Source organism: Halichoerus grypus, chromosome 1, assembly GCF_964656455.1.
Source record: "Halichoerus grypus chromosome 1, mHalGry1.hap1.1, whole genome shotgun sequence".
Lineage (NCBI taxonomy): Eukaryota > Metazoa > Chordata > Mammalia > Carnivora > Phocidae > Halichoerus > Halichoerus grypus.
In genome coordinates this window covers 153,137,098-153,158,832 of record NC_135712.1, presented here as the reverse complement: position 1 = coordinate 153,158,832, position 21,735 = coordinate 153,137,098, and the positions used below count along the sequence as shown (strand labels likewise).

At 43.7% G+C, this 21,735-nt stretch overlaps 1 protein-coding gene across 5 annotated transcripts in view; it reads left to right on the top strand.

The window, feature by feature from the left end:
- The first annotated feature begins 2,873 nt into the window (after positions 1-2,873).
- UBP1 (upstream binding protein 1) overlaps positions 2,874-21,735 on the top strand; it is a 53,649-nt gene continuing 34,787 nt past the window's right edge. The window contains exons 1-2 of one of the 5 annotated variants that reach the window (XR_013448478.1): positions 2,874-3,359; positions 18,344-18,495. Coding sequence is in view for 4 of the 5 variants with exons in the window: in XM_036085781.2 (XP_035941674.2) it covers positions 3,247-3,359; positions 18,344-18,495 (265 nt within the window). In the remaining variant the exon portion in view is untranslated. The remainder of the gene's footprint in view (positions 3,360-18,343; positions 18,496-21,735) is intronic. The other 4 variants (XM_036085781.2, XM_036085782.2, XM_036085783.2 and 1 more) reach the window with 4 other exon arrangements.

Below are 21,735 nucleotides of genomic sequence, written 5' to 3'. Positions count from 1 at the left end.
GGGAGCCCGACGTGGGGCTCTATCCCAGAGCCTGGGATCATGACCCGCGAGCTGAAGGCAGATGCTTAACCGACTGAGCCACCCAGGTGCCCCAACAAATTCTCTTCTTGAGTGGAGGCTAGATGGAGTGACTTGCTTGTATGGAGCAGCAATAAAGTAGAAGGGATAATGTGTGACTTTGGAGACCAGGTCATAAAAGGCAGTGCAGCCTCCTTTCTCTGTCTTGGTTTATTTACTCTGGGGAGAGGGGGGCGGTGCGGTGCCAGATGCCATGTTTTGAAGACACTCAGGCAGCCCTGTGGTCCCAAATGAGGCACTGAGGTTTCTGGCCAACAGTCATGCAAGTAAGCTTGAAAATGGATCCTCCTGCCCCAGGTAAGCCCTCAGATAACTGTAGCTCCAGCTGATATCCTGACTGTAACCTTAAGAGAAACCTGAGCCAGAACAATGCCGCAAAGCTTGCCCCTCAGATACGTGTTGGCAAAGATTTTATTTATTGGAGTAGATTATAAATTGATTCCCCAAAACCCACAAAGCTTAAAAATGAATTGTATCAGTTTGGCTTAAAAGGGACAACGAGAGTACCACGTGAAGAGAGTACTTCAGACCCCTGCACAACTACGGATGGAAAACAGCTGAGAAAACTACTGAGTTGTAAACATGGGCTACTTTTTAAGGAACTGGAAGGATAACTCAGAGGGCAGAATCAAGAGTCCAGAGGATGGAGATAAGAGCCACTGAGTATTCCCAGGAAGTATGATGAAGTCCTAAGCAAGGAACTGGCAACATTTACCCAACTGGATTTTAGAATGTCTATGATCTAGTGTGCCTTCTATTCCCCTCTTTGAAGAAAAATGTCAATAGAGGTAAGTTTCCTGTGCCTCTCATATTATTGCCTGTGAGGTGTGTGGTAGTGGCTGGGGAAGATCATTTGTCTTTTTAACTCACATATCTTCATCCAGAGGAGCCACTTGAAAGACCCACTTAATGTACACCCGAGGAACTGCAGCCAAAGAGCCTCATCTGTTCCAGGACCTCACAAAATCCCGAACCTTAATGTTGTAATGGGATGAGAACTTTGCAGGGGTCTGGGGAGGAGGTGAGTGTTTACTGCATGTGGAAAGAGTATACAACATTTGTGGCCAGATGGTGGATTTTGGAAGTTTTAAAACACAGCCCCCCAAAACTATTTAACTTTCCTCCCATCAATCTTATTCTATGGCTGCTTCACTAATACAGTACAGAATAAAGAGTCTGTGTCAGTTTCTGGTCCCAGGCCTTCAGTGTTAAAGAAAAAAATATTCAGTGTCACTTGTTAAAAATGGCAAGACAGACTTTACTCAGGACCATTACAATAGGTATTAAGGACCACACCAACACAATTTTGCAGTGGAGATTAGGCTCAACTCCAAATACAGCATGGCTAAGTGGGAATCTGGAGCCAAGGAGCAAGTTGGGGGTGAGTGAATGTAAAGTTACTATGAAGAAATTACTAGGAGGTAAGGCGGGGTTGTTGTGGCCGAAGTACCTAACAGGATTCTTTTGAAGGCCCGCCAGGGTGATCAGACATCAGCCGGGGGATGGCTGAGGCTAAGGGACCTGAGCAGGTAAGGAGGTAGAGGGTTCTTGCTAAAACTGAATTTTACAAGAAAGTGCACAGATGGGTCTAGGAGAAGGTTTGGAGTCTGACTAAAGTTTGGTCAAACAAAGAATCTTTGTCATTAAGAAACCAGCAATTTCCACTTCCTGTTGTTTGAGACACTTGCTTTAGGAACCCAGCTGCCCCGCTGACAGGAAGTCAAGACGACACGGAGAGGCCATTGTGTAGGCATTCCAGCAACCCCAATTGAGGTTCCAGTGGATAGCCAACATGAAGCAATAAAACACGTTGAATGGGGAAGCCCTTGAGATGACTTTAGCCCCAGCCATGCCACTCCACCCACAGGAGAGACCCTGAACGAGAACCATCTAGCTAAGCCCAGTGAACCTCCAGAACCATGAGCGATGACAATAACATGATTGCTGGATGTTACTGCGACTGAAACCCCAGCTTAACCCAGACTCGCCATTATGCTCACTGCAATCTGCAATTGGGAGACACCGGAGTCCTTTACAGGAGCGTTGATTGGCCTACACCCACGTCAATCAAGATTTTCTGCCCAATAGGCTTTTCAGCCCCCAGGCACCGCCCCCCCCACCCCCCCCGATCTTTCCATCTGTAGTTTCGGCAAAACCCAGAGACTATCTGGAAAGACCACAAGGGAGCAAAGCCCATCCAGGAGCGGCGTCTAGGGCGGCTTCCTCCGGTGCGGTCCAATGAACTCTTTCTTTTGGCAGCCAATTCCGGCCTCGAGACCGCCCAAGAGGAAGAACGTTTTGATTGGTTGTTTAGTAGAGGGGCACAGAGACTCACGGGAGCCTCGACCAAGCGCTTGCCATTATTGTCCAGTTCGCCTGTCAATCAGCTCGCCTTTCTGGAGGGGCGGAAACTGGCTTCCCAGCGGGCACCACCTCTTCCTGGGCTGGCGTGCGGGGAGGCGATGGGCCGCAGGGGCTGCGAATCGGCCGCGTGGGCGGGGCCACGCTACCCGGCCTGAACAGTTTCTCGGTCGTGAAGCGCCGGGAGTTCCCCGAAGCGCCGGGCAGTGCGGGGCGGGCCCGGGCGAGGGGCGAAAGCCCGGGTGGGGGCGGGGCCGGGGCGGGGCCGGAGGAGGCGGAAGCGGCGAGAGAGCTCAGGCCGCAGCCATATAGGAGCCTGCGTCCGGGCCGGCGGAGCGGCGGCGGCGGGGTTGGCCGGGGTGGCGGGACCCTAGTACCTGGGCGGGTGGGCCGAGGGCCGGGGTCGAGACCGGGGATCGGGTGACGGGCGGGCTGAGCTCCCGCCCCCGCGCAGTGCCGGGGAGGATGCGGCCGGGGGCTCCGGGGCGGGGCGGGCGGCGGCGGCTGCAGCGCTAGCGGCGCAGGGGGTGGGCGGCGGCGGCGGCATGAGGCGCGGGGCCGGCGCCCGCGGGAGGGAGGCGCTGCCGGCGGCCCGGCCGCTCCCGCTGCAGCTGCTCGCCGGGCTCGCCGTGCCCTGTTTGCGGGGCCCCGGACGCTCTCGTCCCGGCCGCCGCCCGGGCCGCCTGTGGTGACCATCCGCCGCGCCGCCCGAGGCTTCACCCGCGCCCTCCCCCAGGGCGCGCCCGCGGAGCTCCGGCCCCATCGCCTGCTCGCGGAGGCCGCGCCGGGCGGCGGCGAGGCCGGAAGATGGCCTGGGTGCTCAAGATGGACGAGGTGATCGAGTCCGGGCTGGTGCACGACTTCGACGCCAGCCTCTCGGGCATCGGGCAGGAGCTGGGTGCCGGCGCCTACAGCATGAGGTACCGGGCGCCCCGGGCCGGGCGGGCGGAAGCTTCGGTTTCCTTGGGGAAGGCCTGCACGACCCAGAGCCTCTGCCAGGCGCGGCTGCGCCCAGCGGTGCCCGGGCCTCCCGGCCGCGGGGTCCGGGCCTTGCCGCGTGGCCGTCGGGCCTAGGGAGCCCCGCGGGCGTCTGTCCACCCGGGTGGCGGGCGTGGGAGGTTGGCCCTGCAAGACGCCCCGGGAACTGCCTCTGAGGGCTTCATTTTTGCTGTAAAACTGGCCGGCTGTTAGGATGGCTTGGGTTGGTGGGGGAAGGGGCTTCCTTTCCTTGCAAGTGATTTACAAGCCCCTTGGAGCTGGAATATAGTGTACGAAACGGTAGAACTTGTATTGGGAAAATACTGTCCAAGGTTTTGGTTATCAGTTCCTATTCTGTTCTACATTGTAGTCTTTCCTGGTTGCAAATTTTAATCACTTGCTGTTACAATAGTAATTACATCGTAAGTGAAAGTAGACGCAGGGGAAAAAAGCACCTTAGTGATGTTTTTTGATTACTTCTAAGTGAAATTTTTCGTTTTGGGGACCACCCTCTTAGGCTCTTTTCTTTTGAAGAAGGCTTTAAGATGCAGTGATTGCACAACAAACCAATAGTTTGTTTAGTCTCTGCTGCCTGTACCAGCAGCCATTCATTTTGTTTAATTTTGAAGGTTGAAACACATCAGAGCTTAGTCTCTGGCCTTTATCCTGAAGAATGCTGTGTTGGGGTTTTTTGTTTTGTTTTGTTTTTAACTTGTCAGTTTGGTGGTTCTTTATTTTTATTTTTAGCAGTATATTGAAATATGGTGTATGCACTATAAGTTCACCTGATTAAAGTGTACAATTCCGTGCTTTGGCAGCTTTTTGTTAGGGCGAATTGAGATTTTTCTAAATGCGTTCTTTAATGCCTGCTGTCTTTGAAGTGCTGTCCAGTCTCCCAGTAGCTTTCATACATCTCACTGCTGCTCTCGGGGAGGACAGAGAGCATAAATGTCCTGAAGAGAGACTTAGGGGTCAGAGCAGGCCTGGAATGGTGGGGGCTGCTCCCTGAAGAAATTCAGCTTTTGTATCTTAAAGGGGAAACTCTGGGCAATAAAGAACTCTCAGAGAGGAGGAGATGTTTCTTAAGAGTGTGGAAGTGTGTGGAGGAAACCATACTCTGACGCTGATTGGGTATGTGCTCCTCTCCCTGAATTTGGCACTTGCTCTCCGCAGTTGTGCAACTTGAGGGCTCTGGATAAAGTGACTTATTTTGTAGAACAACTGTCTCAGTTGAAGAAATTGATCTATTGAAAGACATAGGGTCATCCCACACAGTACTAGAGACAGTGATTTCCTAGTTAAAAAACAGGCCTCAAGTGCCATGCTGCTCCTTGAGACCAGTTAAGGTACATGAAGGGAATTTAGTGTTTTCAACTGAAAAGTTGCTTCTCACTTCTCAGTTATGGTAAAATGAAAGTTTGCTGCCAAGAACTTTGCTTATTAGGGTTATTTTGAGGTTTTACTTTTTTCCTAGAGTTTTATTTGTTTTAGTGACTCAGCCAGCTAATGAACTTTTGTCTATGGTTTATTCTGTGAAAAGGAAAGAATATCATGATTTTAACCTTTCCCTGACCTTGTTCTTAAAATAATGTCTGACATCTTTTTTTTTTTTTTTTTAAGATTTTATTTATTTATTTGAGAGAGAGAGAATGAGAGAGAGAGCACATGAGAGGGGGGAGGGTCAGAGGGAGGAGCAGACTCCCTGCAGAGCAGGGAGCCCGATGCGGGACTCGATCCCGGGACTCCAGGATCATGACCTGAGCCGAAGGCAGTTGCTTAACCAACTGAGCCACCCAGGCGCCCAATGTCTGACATCTTTATGATTACGGGTCTTTTACAACACTTGCCATGGGGAAACTTTCCATTAAATGTTTTTGGTTCTTGCGTACATGGTGTGTCATTTAATATAAAATTTCAGATATTTTTGAAGGCAAATACCAGTTTTTAAGGAGTTTACTTAGGTTTTTTTTTCCCCCCCATATTTAATTGGGTCCTCAAAACTGAGGAGCTGATGAGAATACTTGCTTGCCTCTTGCAAATTCAAGGCCCTTTATTTGAAATTTAAACTTGGGCAGTTCCAAAATGGACTTGATATGGACTAAGTCTGAAGAAGGCTTTAGGCTGTTGGAGGCTTCCTTTGATTGCACTTCCCAGCTTGGACCTGGAGTCCTAAGAAGGCTGGATCTTAGGAGCCTGGTATCTGTCTTCTGTATGGGCAGGCCGTCTCTTTTCATCTGGCATCAAATGGGACGTAAGGCTATTGATGCTTATCTTTCTCTTTGATTTCTTTCTTAAGTTCAAGAAGTAAGCTCAAGGTGCTATATTTGAAATTATTGGAAAAGTGACTTCTTAATGAAATGAAAGGCTGCCTACACAGTAAATTTTTTTGAATTCCAAAGTAAAGTGAAGTATGCTTATTATATTTGCTCTTTGGATGGCTTAAACCATCCATTTTTATTTTTATTTTTTTTAAAAGATTTTATTTCTTTATCTGATAGAGAGCACAAGCAGGGGGAGCAGCAGAGGGAGAGGGAGAAGCCGGCTCTCCACTGAGCAGGGAGCCCTATGTGGGGCTCCATCCCAAGACCTGGGATCATGATCTGAGCTGAAGGCAGACACTTAACCGACTGAGCCACTCAGGAGCCCCTTAAACTATCCATTTTTAAAGACTTTTTAAGAAAATGGGGGAAAATGCCTTGTAAGAAAGATGGTTTTTCTCAGTAGTCTGACTTAACTTAAAAATGTGTTTGCCTTAGGGCACCTGGCTGGCTCGGTAGAGCATGTGGCTCTTGATCTCAGGGTGGTGAGTTCAAGCCCCATGTTAGGCATGGAGCCTACTCTAAAAAAAAACCAACAAAAAACAAAACTATTTGTGTTAAACAATGCAGGTTGATAGTATTGGGTATGTCATGGCAAATTTCTGATACTGCCTTTGCTTCTTCCCCTTCTTTTTTTTCTCTTGACTCTTTAGTTTTCTCTCTCTGTCTCTATCTCCCCTCCCCCCTCCCGCCCCTGCCTTCTCCCTCCCCTCTTCTGTGTGTACTGCTATACCACATTTGTATGTGAGGTATGAGCTACTGCAGATTCTGTTTGAAATGAGGCAGGTCATAAATGTTTTTTAGAATCTTAGTTATAATATCAAGATTTTAGAGATGGATGAAGAGACCTTAGAAACTTCTAAACCAATCGTTTTATTTTGAACTGAAGCCCATAGATGTTAACAGTGTTGGTCCAGGTGACCTGTTAGTGGCACTACCATTCCAAATGAGGGCTAAGCTTCCCCTCACTGAAGGAAGGCTGAAACCCATTGTAACTTGAAATCTGGGTCATTCATGTTTTCTGAAGTAAGGGACAGATAACTAAATGACCTTTAGAAAGTAGCTCATTAAAACGTTCTTAAGAGGGTCTTTTGGGCCATCTGGTAATTTTCTTTCCATCTTATGTTTACATGAAATTTATAATCTGTAACAACTTAATTTTTAGGATTTAGGAAGTACTGTGACCTCTTTAGATTACACGCAAAATATTAAATTATTACTTTACAGAAGGCATTGGTCTTGTTGCTGCATAGACTGGGGAGACCTCGGGTTGTGAGGCTCTTGACCCATCTTGTCCAAAAGATTTCACCAGAGGCTCTTGATCTCATCTGGAGAAAGACTTCAAGGACAGACACAACACAGCAGTACAAGCAGGAAAGTTTATTAAAGCAAAAGTATGCTCTCAAAATGTGAATGCTAGTGGGCTCCAGGGAGAGTGGGAGAGTGGTGTCCACTAGGGTTTGGATTTTTATCCACGCCCATTGTGGAGCCCAACGCGGGACTTGAACTCACAACCCTAAGATCAAGACCCTGAGATCAAGACCTGAGCTGAGATCAAGAGTTGGATGCTTAAAAAAAAAAAAAGAGTTGGATGCTTAACCAGTTGAGCCACCCAGGTGCCCCTGGGTTTCTGTCTTAACAGTTGTTAACAAGGGGGTGGAATCTTCACTACTTGAGGAAGGGATTTCTTGGAAGCGCAGCTTTTTCTTCCTTATTTGGTCAGGGGTTTCCTGTCATGGCACCTATAGGGAGGAGATTTTAGGTATGGTAATGTAGTATAATAAAGGAATACTGTGAACCTTGGCCTACTTTGTCAGCCATCTTGGACCTGTCTGGTTTGGTCCAGTTTCTTGTGGTTTTGTTTTTGAGTGCTGCCAGGACAGGCCTCTGACTTCCTCATAGTTGGCAATGACTTCCTGTATGCTGGCCTGCAGGCATCCTATTAGAACCTAACTAACTGCCTACTCTGAAACCATCGTAGTAGTTTTCTGGGAAATGACCGGCTCACTTTGTTCATTTTTGAGGAAGTTTCTGTCACATACCCAGATCTGAATAATCATAGTTTGTTAGTTTTTCTTTCAAGTTAAAGTGATACTCTGTGAGAGAAACTGCTCGGTCAGCCTGCAGATCAACATGGTGGCATAAAAGCTTTCCTTGAGACAACCATTGCACTTCGGTGTGCAGCAGAAATATATTATGCCTACCCAAGAACCAATTTATACTAAAATTAATAATTTTTATGCAGTGACCATTGATTTGGGTACAGTTTGGTGTCACTGCCTTGATTCATGCCAAGGCCCCAGCAGTTCTAATCACCATTGGTTGAGTGCAGATGTCATCAAAGTGAAAAAGGCAAATCATGTTTTAGTATTGTTCTGAAAATAGGTTTGACCTTCTGAACCCCCTGAAAGAGTCTGTTTCCTCAGCATACCACAAATTACACTTTTGAGAATCTCTGGTTTAATGTGTGCGTACAGTTTAGATACTTAAAATGTTTTCTTCTAAATTAAAGTAAACCCATTATTAAAGCTCAGAGAAGTTAAGTAGCCTGCCACAATGTCATTTAACAAATGGTGGAGCTGGAATTTGAAGCTCCAGAGCTAGGGTATGGCTTCTACTTCTTTCCATTGCACCCTTTGGCTGCCTACCAATTAATAGAGAGGTCTTCTCAAGGTAGTAGAGCATGATCTTTCTGGATAGGAGGAAAATCAGCCAGGAAGGCTATATGTATTTTTTCTTTGTCTTGTTGTATCTTGCTTTTTTTTTTCCCCCTCCAGGACCTTGCTGAATTTAATAGTTCTTCCCTTTTTAAAGATTTTATTTATTTATTTGACAAGAGAGCGCACAAACATGGGGAGTGGGAGAGGGAGAAGTAGGTTCCCTGCTGAGTAGGGAGCCAGATGCAGGGCTTGATTCCAGGACCCTGAGATCATGACCCAAGCTGAAAGCAGATGCTTAACTGACTGAGCCACCCAGGCGCCCCTGAACTTAATAGTTCTAATAATTTGTAGGATCTCAGACTTTCTAGTTAGACAATATCTTTAAATAATGGTAGATTTATTTCTTCCTATATGATCTTTACATTTCATTTTCTTGCTTTAGTGTGTTGGGTAGGGCTTCACTGCAGTGTTATTTAGAACTACTAGAAACTTGAGTTTTTAGTCTTCTTACTGATTTTAGAGAATGTTCCCAAAGTTTCATAAATAGGTTATCTTTATTCCTAAATGAGATTGGTCCTCAATTTTTTTTCTTCCATTCCTGTTTTTTATTTTTTTTAAACATCAAGGCTGTATCAGTGTCAAGTGAGTTGGATAGCTTGCTCTTTTTATGGGCTAAAAGTTTTATTTATGTATTTGTGTATATATAGGTATATATACGTACATATATACATGTAAATACCTATATACCTATATATACATATATAAATACATACCTATATATATACGTATATATAGGGTCTACGCCTAACATGGGGCTTGAAGTCACAACCTTGCGATCAAGAGTTGCATACTCTCTGGAGTGAGCCAGCCAGGTGTCCCTAAACAGTTTTTTATGAAATGAGACTTAACTGTTTGTTCAAGATTTTGTAAAGCTCACCTGGAATACAGCCTGTATTTGGTGATTTTAACTTTTTATGCACGAGTAGGTGTTTGACTGCACCTGTAATTGATTTAACAGACATAGGAATATTCAGAATTTATGCATGTTAGCCAGTGGTGGTAATTTTAAATTTCATAGAAAATTGCTCTAATTTTTCAGATTTTTTAAAAGAAGATCTCTACAATATTTGTGATTATTCCCTTTTACTTTATGTGCTACTATTGTCTTTTCCTTCTTCTGTGACCCATTTCAGAGGTTTGTCTGTATCTTCAGTGCTTCTCAAGAAGCCAAATTTTGGCTTTGTTTTTCTTTTCTGTTGGATTTTCTATTTTACTTTTGTGGTCATTTTTTTCTCATTTTCTTGCTTGCTCTTGTTATTTTCCAACTTCATTGGTTGGATGCGTTTTCCTCCTTAGTTTTTGGTGTTTGTTTTCTAATAGATGCATTTAAAGCTATATATTCAGCTAAGTCTATCGCAGGATTTGAAGGCAACACCTTTTTCTTCATTCAGTTCTATTGTTTTCTTTTTTATTTTCTTTCTTTTAAGATTTTATTTATTTATTTGACAGAGAGACACAGCGAGAGAGGGAACACAAGCAGGGGGAGTGGGAGAGGGAGAAGCAGGCCTCCCGCCGAGCAGGGAGCCCGATGTGGGGCTCGATCCCAGGACCCTGAGATCATGACCTGAGCCGCAGGCAGACGCTTAACGACTGAGCCACCCAGGAGCCCCTATTTTCTTTCTTGTTGTAGTTCTTCATATATCCTGGACGCTAGCCTTTGATCATGCATATATGTCATAAATACCTCACCTCCGTGACTTGCCTTTCCATTCTCTTTTTGGTGGCTTTTGAATGTTCTAGATTTTGATATGGTCACATTGACTAATCTTTTCACTTATAGTTAGTCCTTACTTACTGTGACTTAGAGGGTATAAGATATTCTTATAGTCTTTTCTAAAGATTTATTACTTTATATATCATACCTAAGTATACAGTCTGTCTGGAATAATTTTTTTTCTTTTGGTATGGTATGAAGTAGGAGGCCAATTGCACTTTGCCCTGCTTGAAAAGACCTTTTCTCGAACCTCTTCACAATGCCATTCTGTTCTAAATCAACTGTCCAGAAGTGTGGTGTTCTGTTTCCAGATTCTGTATTCTGTCCTTGTGTTCCTGGGGAGTACTCGACTAGATCATGCTTTGTCAGTATACTCTTGGATTTGGTTTGTTAATTCTTAATTTGGGACTTTTGCCTCTATATTTATGGCTGAAACGAGCTTTTCATTTTCTTTTTTAGTTCTGTTTGTGGCTAGTTTTGACTTCAAAATTAGGCTCATAAAATGAGTCAAAGTCTTTTCTTCTCTTTCTGTTCTGTTGAAGACTTTCTGCAAGAACTATCTTTGAAAGTTTTAAGGGCAGGGATTTTCTTTGGGGGAAAAATTTTAACCACAATATCAGTCTCTGTAGGATTATTTTTAAAAGATTTTTATGTCTTGAAGAAAGTTTTTTTAAGATTTTACTTTTTTGAGTAATCTCTACACCCAACACAGGGCTTGAATATACAGCCCCAAGATCAAGAGTCAATCCTCCACCAGCTGAGCCAGCCATTGAAGAAAGTTTTGATAAGTTATCTTTCTAGGAAATTGTTCATCTTATCCATAGTTTCAAATGTATTGGCATAAAGTTGGTAGTGATATTTTCATCTTTTTAGGTTTTTTTAGAAGCCTGCTTTTTAGGTTTTTTTTTAGAAGCCTGCTTCTCCCTCCCTCACTCCCCCTGCTTGTGTTCCCTCTCTCACTGTGTCTCTCTCTGTCAAATAAATAAAATCTAAAAAAAAAACAAACAAAAGACTACAAGAAACTCCAGTTTCAGGACACTGCTTTTCTCCTGCATTTTGGTCAGCACTGTGGCGCTGCACCCCTTCAGTTCTTTTTTTTTTTTTTTTAAGATTTTACTTAGCGTGGGTGTGTGTGTATGTGTGAGCACGAGCAGGGTAGAGGGAGGAGCAGACTCCCCTCAGAGCAGGGAGCCCAATGCGGGGCTCAATCCCAGGACCCTGGGATCAAGACCTGAGCCGAAGGCAGACGCTTAACCAACTGAGCCGCCCAGGTGCCCCCGCACCTCCTTAGTTCTTAGCCATCTCCCTTTTCTTACTGGTTCTGAACATCCTTCCACCTTGTCCTCTGGAATCCTCAGTCTGCCATCACATGGATTGAATTGTGTCCCCCCAAAAGGGTATTGGAAGTCCTAACCCTCTGGACCTCAGAATGCGACCTTTTTTGAATAAGGTCTTTATAGGGGTAATCAAGTTAAAATGATATAATGAGGATAGGCACTGGTATCTTTATAAAAAGAGGACATTTGGGCACAGAGGGAAGACTAAGTGAAGACTTACAAGGGGAAGCTGGCCATGTGATTGGAGGGATGCATCCACAAGCCAGGGAGTGCAGAGGACTTCACCAAACACCAGAAGCTGAAGGAGAGGTCCAGACCAACTCCCCAGCATGCTTATTTCAGACTTCTGGCCTCTATAGAGCTGAGAGATGTAAATTTCTGTTGCTTTAAGTTTTTGGTACTTTGTTAGGACAGGCTGAGGAAACTAACACAGGCAACTTTGTCTCATAATGATATCTTCACCTTCCTATTCTTTTGGAATGCTGGCTGTCCTCTCAGTATATACTTTTCCTCTGAAGCCCTAGCAAGTGGTGGTAGTTTATTTCCACAGGCTTCCCACTGCCCAGAAGGTGAGGGAAGGATCCTCCTTACTTCTCACTGCTACTTTTAAGCTATGCTCCCTTTCTCCTTCCTTTTAAGACTCCCCCAACTTTGAATTTCATGTTAACCAAATATCAACCACTCGGTCACCCAATTATTGCAGTCATCTCCGTGATTTCTGGGTCAGTCCTCGTTTTTAAAATTTTAGGTCCTGGTTCAGTATCACTCTCTGACACTACTAAATTCTTGGTGATTTCCGAAGATACCTGAATGGGCCTTCCAGTAGCCTAACATTTCTGTTCCTTGTATCTTTCTTACAGTGGTATTATCTTCAGCTTCTCAATCCTGTGATCATATGTTAGACCTTGACATTTCCAATCATGTAACCCACGTATAATCTCAAATTCAGGGTTCAGTGTTAACTACCACCTTCTACCCTTTCAGCTCATTCCCTCAGTACCTTCCTCTTGCTGTCATTTGGCCCAACTACAGTCCTTGATCCAACTCTGTTCGCCCTTTTTTTTTTTTCAGATTTATTTATTTACTTATTTTAGAGAGAGAGCACAAAGCAGGGGAAGGGGGAGAGGGAGAGAAGCAGACTCCCCGCCGAGTGCAGCTTGATCTCACAACCTTGAGATCATGACCTGAGCTGAAATGGAGTCGGAAGCTGAACTGACTGAGGCACCCAGGCGCCCCATCACCCTCTTGAACACCTTTTTTTTTCTTCAGCCAGTTTTAATTTTCATGGTCAGTCATTGTATTAGTTCCTTGCATATACCCTTGTTCCTCTTGCCCTCTCTTGCTTTATTCCCCTCCCATCTTTTTTATTTTAGCAAAACTGTAACCCTGATTAAATGTGATTTTTCACTTTAAGTCACCTAAGCAGCTGAATGTGGTCTGGAAAAACATTGAATGGGTCTCAGTTGAAGTTTACAGCCTCAGTGTTCCGGTGCATCCTTTTGCCATTGCCCCTGTGTTGTTCTCATAGTGGCCTCATCCACTGCTCCCCACCCCCAGCCCTTGATGACTCCAGGACTCCTCGGACCCTTCCACCACTTCCTCCCCATTCCCGCTTTCCACTGATTGAATCCCTTACTTGGTACTTCCTTCCACAGACTATACTGGCTTAGATGTTTTTCTTGATGTATTTAGGTGGGGATTTCTTTTATTTATCCTGCTTTGGTTATTTGGGCTTCTTCAATCAGTGCATTGGTATATTTCATCAGTTCTGGAACTTGCTTAGCCTTTATCTCAGATATTGCCTCCACAATATTTTTCCCTCTTCTGGAACTTCAGTGTAAAATCTCACTCTGTCCTTTCTTTCTCTTTTGCATTTTCCATCATTTCACTCTTTGCTTCCTTCTGAATAACTTATTTTTGCCTATATTCCAGTTTCCTTATTTATTCTACTCTACATTTCTGTCTGAGCTGTTAAAGCTAAGTTCTTAATTTTAGCAGTTTTATTTTCCAGTTCTAGAAGTTCTGTTTGGGGACGCCTGGGTGGCTCAGTCAGGTAAGTGTCTGCCGTTGGCTCAGGTCATGATCCCAGGGTCCTGGGATTGAGCCCCATATTGGGCTCCCTGCTCAGCAGAGACCCTGCTTCTCCTTCTCCCTCTGCTGCTCTCCCTGCTTGTGCTCGTTCTCTCTCTCTCTCTGTCAAATAAATAAATGGAATCTTTAAAAAAAATTTTTTTAAAAAAAGAAGTCCTGTTTGTTCCTTTTCAGTTTTGCTGTCCCTTAAAATTTCCTCTTCCTTGCGATCTTTTTGGGCTTGTCTTTTATTTCTTTAAACAGAGTAAGCATAATTTTATAGTGTGAGTCCATTAATTCTAGCATCTGAATTCTTTGGGGGTATCCATCTGTGTCTAATTAGGAAAATAGAAACCATTTAGATGTTTAAATTAGAGAAAGATGTAATAAAGTATTTGCAAAGGTGCTGGAAGGGTTGGGGGGGGGGGGGCACTTGTTACCTGGTTGCTCCTGGGCTAGCTGCTGGAGGCATGGCTGCTGGAGCCCGGAAATTTCCTGTAGCTGCAATCTCTGCGGTTTCCTGCCTCTCTGTCTTTTCCCACTCCCTTTTAATTCCCCACCAGTGCTTTCCTTGTACAACTTAGCAAGACTCCAGCTGGCAACACGTCTTGTATGTGTAGTTTCAGACCTCGAACCCTCTGCAACAGAGGCGGAAAAGAGCTGAATACCAACAGACTGATCTGGAACTGGGTGTATGCCATCTGTTGTTTTTGCTGTTGGTTCTTGCTCCCAGAGTCTTGTTTGTCTTTGTGTGCCTGGTTATTTTTGGGTACTGGCATTTCAAAATTACTTGTAATGATTTGAAGCCTTGAGAAACTTCATTTGCTTGTCAGATCCCTGGGAGCTCTACCTGTCGGGGATATGGGATTACAAAAACAACTGAATACTAGAACTTTCTTCAGGTTTGGCCTAGTAGAAATGATGATCTTAAATTACCGAGACACCTGGTTTTTTCCTTTTAGTAATAATTGATTATTAGTGTTGCAGTTGGTTCATTGGTTCAGGAGGTATTTGAGACCCTTCTTTATGCTAAATGCTAGGGTGAGTCAGTGAAGTGAAACAAATTTGGGGAGATGGTTGTGTACTTCTGGGTGATACAGACTTAAGTCCGGTGTACTGTGGGAATGTGATGAGCTTTGTGGATAGATAGAGCAGGACGAGGGAAGTTGGGAACATGGATGAGAGGACTGCAGTTGTCCGGCTGTCACTGCGAAGATGACATTTAAATGAAGTGAACTAGACGAACATTGGCAGAAGAGTGGAGCCAAACCCAGTGCCAGTGCAGATGCCTTGAAAAAGGCAGGGTGGGAGGCTGGTGTGGGGGGCAGGGGGAGTGAGGGCAAGTAGAAGAGGGGAAAGGAGCAGAGTGAGTGGGGCCTTGAAGGGACCCTAGTTGAAAGTGAGCTGAGGGAGCAATTTCAAAGGAATGAAATGATCTGGCTTCTGTTTCAGGAGGATCGCTGACTGCTGTGTTGATTGGAATGCATTTTCTTTTTTTTTTTTTTTTTAAAGATTTTATTTATTTATTTGAGAGAGAATGAGATATAGAGAGCATGAGAGGGGGGAGGGTCAGAGGGAGAAGCAGTCTCCCTGCTGAGCAGGGAGCCCGATGCAGGACTCGATCCCGAGACTCCAGGATCATGACCTGAGCCGAAGGCAGTCGCTTAACCAACTGAGCCACCCAGGTGCCCCTGGAATGCATTTTCTAATGAAGTAAAAAATTAATTGGGATTTCATTAGCAAATGATTTTTTTTTTAAGATTTTATTTTCAAGTAATCTCTACACCCAACTTGGGGCTCAAACTTACAACCCAGAGATCAAGAGTTGCATGCTCTACTGACTGAGCCAGCCAGGCGCCTCTTTTTCTTGTCCTTTAAATGCTTACATATATAGGACATAAGAATATATATATTTTCGTCTACCGTGGAACCATTTTGACTGTTACAGTTGTTTTTTCATGAAGAGAGTTGTTCTAAGTCTTAAAAGTACCACTTTTTTTATACCAAGGTATCTTTTTATTATAAACTTTAAAATGTTTTAATTTTCAACCAGTGGTTTTAGTATTATTTTAGGCCATGCCTTAGAATCTCATTTTATAGCACTTTTCTTCCCCCAAACTCCAGTATAATGCCCAGAATATCCCCTGGAATTCAAATTTGGTGGTCACCTGAAAAGTTTCTATAGTTGCCACAAGGTTTTATGTCTGTGCCACTTAGGTGTCCCCTGGGCTGCAGTGCTGAGAAGAGCTCTAGAGGAGGGTTAGGGACCGCCACTGACTGTGTGTTTCTCAGTTATACTTGTATGCTTAGAAGCGTTTTGACGGTTTCCAGGTATAAAGAGCAGAACTAGTGGGTAATTAGTTTCTGAATGATCAGTCTGATGCCTTAATAGAGTATATGCAGGGAGGAGGGAATGCAGTGCAGGCTTTCTCTCCCATCTCATTTATTTCAACATTTTGTTTTAAATTGAATTTAATTGAAATGGGCTAGCCAAATTCTTAGTTAATGGCTTGTAGAAATAAAAAAGGAAAGTAAGCAATTCAGACAAACCCTTGCTATTGGTGTTGATATAGTAGTTATTCTTTGGATATATTTTTTAATTTTTTTTTTTAAGATTTGTTTTTTAATAAAGTTTTTTTTTTTTTTAATTTATTTGACAAAGGGAGAGGAGGAACACAAGCAGGGGGAGTGGGGAGAAGAGGGAGAAGCAGGCTTTGTGCGGAGCAGGGAGCCTGATGTGGGGCTCGATCCCAGGACCCTGGGATCACGACCTGAGCCGAAGGCAGATGCTTAAGGACTGAGCTACCCAGGCGCCCCTGGATATATTTTTTTAAAAGATGTATTTATTTTAGAGAGAGCGAGCGAGTGAGCAAGCACAGGGCGGGGGGGGGGGGGTGGGAGGAGCAGAGGGAGAGAGAGGATCTGGAGCAGACTCCCTGCTGAGTAGGGCTCGATCTCACAACCTGAGATCATGACCTGAGCTGAAATCAAGAGTCCATAGCTTAACCAACTGAGCCACCCAGGCACCCCTTATTTGGATATTTTGTTATTATTTTACTTTTTCCTGAGGAATGAACATAGAAACATTATCAAGATACAAATGTACAAGTCAGTGATTTATCTCAAAAACAAATGCCTATAACTCATACATTAATGGTGGGAATGTAAAATGGTGCACCTGCTTTGGAAAGCCATTTGGCAATTCCTCAAAAAGTTAAACAGAGTAACCATATAACCTAGCAGTTCTACTCCTAGGTTTATATCCAAGGGAATTAAACATATGTCTACATGAAAAACAAGCAACTGTTCATAGCAGTATTATTCATAATAGCTAAAAAATGGAAACAACCCAGATGTCCCAGAGTGGATAAACAACAGTGTGGTCTGTCCATACATAAGGGAATATCATTCATCCCCAAAAAGGAGTGATGAAGTGCTGATACATGCTCAGCGGGGGTGGACCTTGAAAACATATTAAGTAAAAGAAGGCCATGTGATTCTTTTGCATTAAATGTTCAGAATAGGTAAATGCATAGAGACAAAGTAGATCACTGCCAAGACTAGGGGTAGGGTCAGGGGATAGGGCTGGGGAATGACTGCTAACTGGTGTGAGATTTCCTTTTGAGGTGATGAAAATGTTCTGGGATTAGAGAGTTGTGATAACTGCACAACTCTGTTAATAATACCAAAACCCATTGAATTACACACTTTAAAAGGGTGAATTTTTATGGAATGTAAATTATATTCTCAGCTGTTCTTGTAACAAAACAAAATAACACATCTGTGTGTGTTTGGATTAACAGAGAATATATAGACCGTACCCCAGAAGGCCTCCCCCCACCCTCCTCCCTTCCAATCAATGCCCCAAGTTATTCTTGGGGGGAAAAAACAGCAGCTGTTTCTACTGCTACTGTTCGCTTCTCAGAAGAAGCCATTGTTTTAGACTAAGCATGAAGCTTTATGCTCTCAGCGTTTGCCAGGCCTTGCAGGGCACATTTTGTAGCGTACCATTTTAATCAAATGCTGCTCTGTGATTTTATGGTACCTGCGGACCGACCTTTCAGAACAGGTAGCTATGCACTCTTGACTTGCTCTTTTTTTTAAGATTTTTAAAAAAAATTTCAGAGAGTGAGAGAGAGAGCGAGCGAGCATGGCGGGGGGAAGGGTCAGAGGAAGAAGCAGATTCCCCGCTTCTTCCGCAGGGAACCCAGTGGGGGACTCCATCCCAGGACCCTGGGATCATGACCTGAGCCAAAGGCAGACGCCTAACCGACTGAGCCACCCAGGTGCCCAACTTGCTCTTTTTAAAATAGAAATAATACGGAGTTTAAAGAAGTAGCATGTATATTATTAGATCTCTTGCTTAATCAGTAGCATGGACTTTATTAACTATGAAATACTTTTTATTTTATCTGCCTCATCATAGCTGCTCCCCCCTTCTCCCCATACCAACAACTAGAGCTTTGGGTTATTAATACTATCTTTTGGGGAGCCAAATTAACATTAATAGTTCTTTTATTTTACATGACATTTTTGAGCTTAAATTTTATTTTTATTTATTTTTTTATAAAAATTTCATATTTCTTTAAGTAATCGTTACACCCAGCATGGGGCTCAAACTCACAACCCTGAGATCAAGAGTTGTACACTCCACCAACTGAGCTAGCCAGGCACCCCAAGCTTAAATTTTAAAACTGCCTTTACATGTTTTTATATGCTTTTAAATATTTTAAACTCAAGGTCAGTGTTGATTCTTTTGCCTTTCAGCGATGTCTTGGCATTGCCCATTTTTAAGCAGGAAGATTCCAGCCTTCCATTGGACGGTGAGACTAAACACCCACCCTTTCAATATGTGATGTGCGCTGCCACCTCGCCAGCAGTAAAACTGCACGATGAGACTCTCACTTACTTGAACCAAGGTGAGTATGGCTGTGTCATGCTTTGATGTAAGAATTGACACATAGCTAAAGCGTTTTGGCATTACAGCCTAGTTTATGGGTAATAATTTAAAATTAGATTATTTTTCTTAAATTTGACAACTTTAGTTAACAAAAATCGTAGGCATTTACTGTTAGCCAACGAAGTAATAGTTTGTGAAAACTGATTTGCATAAAGAGGGCCCGTGCAATAAGATTTATTACAGGGTTTTTCAGACAAAATCCAAAGGAGGAGCAAGTAGGAAAGGATGTCAGTTATTTTTAGGAACACTGGTTTCAATATGGAACTTGAGACTGAATCAAGGAACCTGGGTCTCAGGCCTGAAGCAGGTTTGTGCTGAAAATAGACAAGCTGCACCGAGATGGAGTCTGTGGCTAAAATAGACCGTGTCAGATTTTGTCTACTCGTATCTTGTCCGCATTTTATGAGAATATGCTGTTTTGGTGATATGAAAGTGAGAGCAGGCAGAGTGGAAGATAGAGATGTCGGGGTAGAATTTACTGTTGGAAATTATAAGGGATTTTTTTGAGGTTCTCTTAGCAGTTTGGGCATAGGCCAGTGTGACTAACCAAATTAGAGAGAAGTACTTTGTTACACAGCTATGGATTTGTTGGGTACATATACCGAAAGCATGTTGCACTCTTATTTTTAAACAAAATCGGAACTTTTATTCTTACAAAAATAGTACATCCTCTCACTGTAGAAAGATTGAGAAATAAGAGGTAAAGCTGGAAATTGACTGTGGTTGCATCTCACTGAGATAACTAGTTTATGTTTTAGGTATATTTTCTTGTGTGTCTATCTACTTTATTTCAACAAAATTAGAATTAATATTTGTTCATTTAAGAGCATATTGTAATTATTTTTCTGTCATTAAATAAAATCTTTAATTCCTTGAACGTTTGGAGAGAGCTATGGATTTTAGACTGTTACGATTAGTATTCTGAAATGTGGAAGAATAACTTAGTGTAGCTTTTCATCTGATATATAAATGTAGGATCTGTGAGGTTTTACCCCAGTTTATTCTACCACAGCACCTGTACAATACCCTAACTCTGTCGTTAACATTGTTTGGGTAGGCATTCTGTCGTTTGAGACTTAAGTGTCCTTTTTTTTGAGAGAAAGAGAGCAAGCTAGATCGAACATGAGTGGAGGGGGGAGGGGCAGAGGGAGAGGGAGAAGCAGTCTTCCTGTTGAGCAGGGAGCCCAGTGAAGGACTCCATCCCAGGACCCTGGGATCCTGACCTGAGCCGATGGCAGACGCTTAACCAACTGAGCCACCCAGGCATCCCTTAAGTGTCCTATTTGAAAGTACTTTAAAGGGGCGCCTGGGTGGATCAGTCAGTTAAGTGTCTGCCTTTGGCTCAGGTCATGATCTCAGGGTCCCAGGATTGATCCCCAAGTCCGGCTCCCTGCTCAGCAGAGAGTCTGCTTCTCCCTGTGCTCCTTATCCCGCTTATGCTCTCTCTCAAATAAATAAAGAAGATCTTAAAAAAAGAAAAAAGAAAGTACCTTGAGTTCATATGGCAAGATTTGTTTTAGATGTAAAAATATCAGAAGTAACCATGTAGGGGCATGGATACTCACTGTAGCTTTATTTCTAATGACAAGGAAATGACCTGTATTTCTCTTACTTGGGGAATAGTTGAGTAAGTTCTGTTATTTGCATACCATGGGACGAATGAGTGTACACACACACCCCTGTTTTAAGGGAATGCATTGGATGTGTCTATCTGTTGGCCTGGGGAAATATCTGTAATTTATCACTGTTATTATTAAACTGGAAAAAGATATCTCATGTTGATAAAAGTTGCAATCCACCATCTGTAGTAATGATATATTAGATTGACATTCACTGAGTGCTTACTATGTATGAAGCCTTGTACTAAGTACTATACATGTGTTATATAGTTCCCACAATAACTCTAGGAGAAGTTTTATTAATCCATTTTAGGGGTACCTGGCTGGCTCAGTTGGTAGAATATGCGACTTTTTTTTTCTTTTATCTTTTTCAGAGATAGAGCATGAAGTGGGGGAAGAGGGAGAGAAAGAATCCTAAGCAGGCTCCATGTCCAGCACAGAGCCCTACGTGGGGCTCAGTCTCACGACCCTGAGATTATGACCTGAGCCAAAATCAAGAGTTGGACTCTTAACGACTGAGCTACCCAGGTGCCCCTGAGGTCAAACATGTGACTCTTGATCTCAGGGTTATGAGTGCAAGCTCACTTAAAAAAGACCCATTTTCGGATTTATAAAACAAGCTGAGAGCAGTTGATTAACTTGCTCAGTGTGAATTTGGCCAAGCTTAGATTTGAGAAAAAGCAAATCTTAAGTGTATAACTCAGTGAATTTTTATATATATTATTCCCTTGAAACTGCTATCTGTGTCCAGTATTTCCAGCACCCCAGCAGGCTCCCTGTATTCCCCTCCCAGATTTTACTCCAGCTTGACTATAACTAGTATAAGTGCAGGTGATTTATTGCACTTGACTCTGCTCACTGCAGTATTTTTTTTTTTTTTAAGATTTTATTTATTTATTTCACAGAGCGCGAGCATGGTAGGGGGGCAAAGGGAGAGGGACAAGTAGACTCCCCACCAAGCTGGGAGCCCGACGTAGGGCTTGATCCCAGGACCCCAGGAACATGACCTGAGCCGAAGGGAGACACCCAATGAACTGAGCCACCCAGGGGCCCTTGCTCACTGCAGTATTTTTTTTTTTTTTTAAGATTTTATTTATTTATTTATTTGAGAGAGAGAGAGAGAAACAGCATGAGAGGGGATAGGGTCAGAGGGAGAAGCAGGCTCACCCCCCCCCCCCCGCCCCCCCGAGCCGGGAGCCTGATGCGGGACTCAGTCCCAGGACTCCGGGATCATGACCTGAGCCGAAGGCAGTCGCTTAACCAACTGAGCCACCCAGGCGTCCTCACTGCAGTATTAATGATGAATCTTTTCGTGGCTGTAGAATATATCTTTTAATTTCTTCATCTTCTAAGAAAAAAGTGGAAAAGTGAACTGCATATGTAGAAATATTTTTTAAAAACATACGAATAGGGGTGTCTGGGTAGCTCAGTTGGTTAAGCATCTGACCTCGTCTCAAGTCATGATCCCAGGGTCCTGGGATTGAGTCTCGTATCGGGCTCCCTACTTGGCAGGAAGTCTGCTTCTCCCTCTCCTTCTGCCCCTCCTCCCTGCTCGTGTTCTCTCTCGCGTGTGTGTGCGT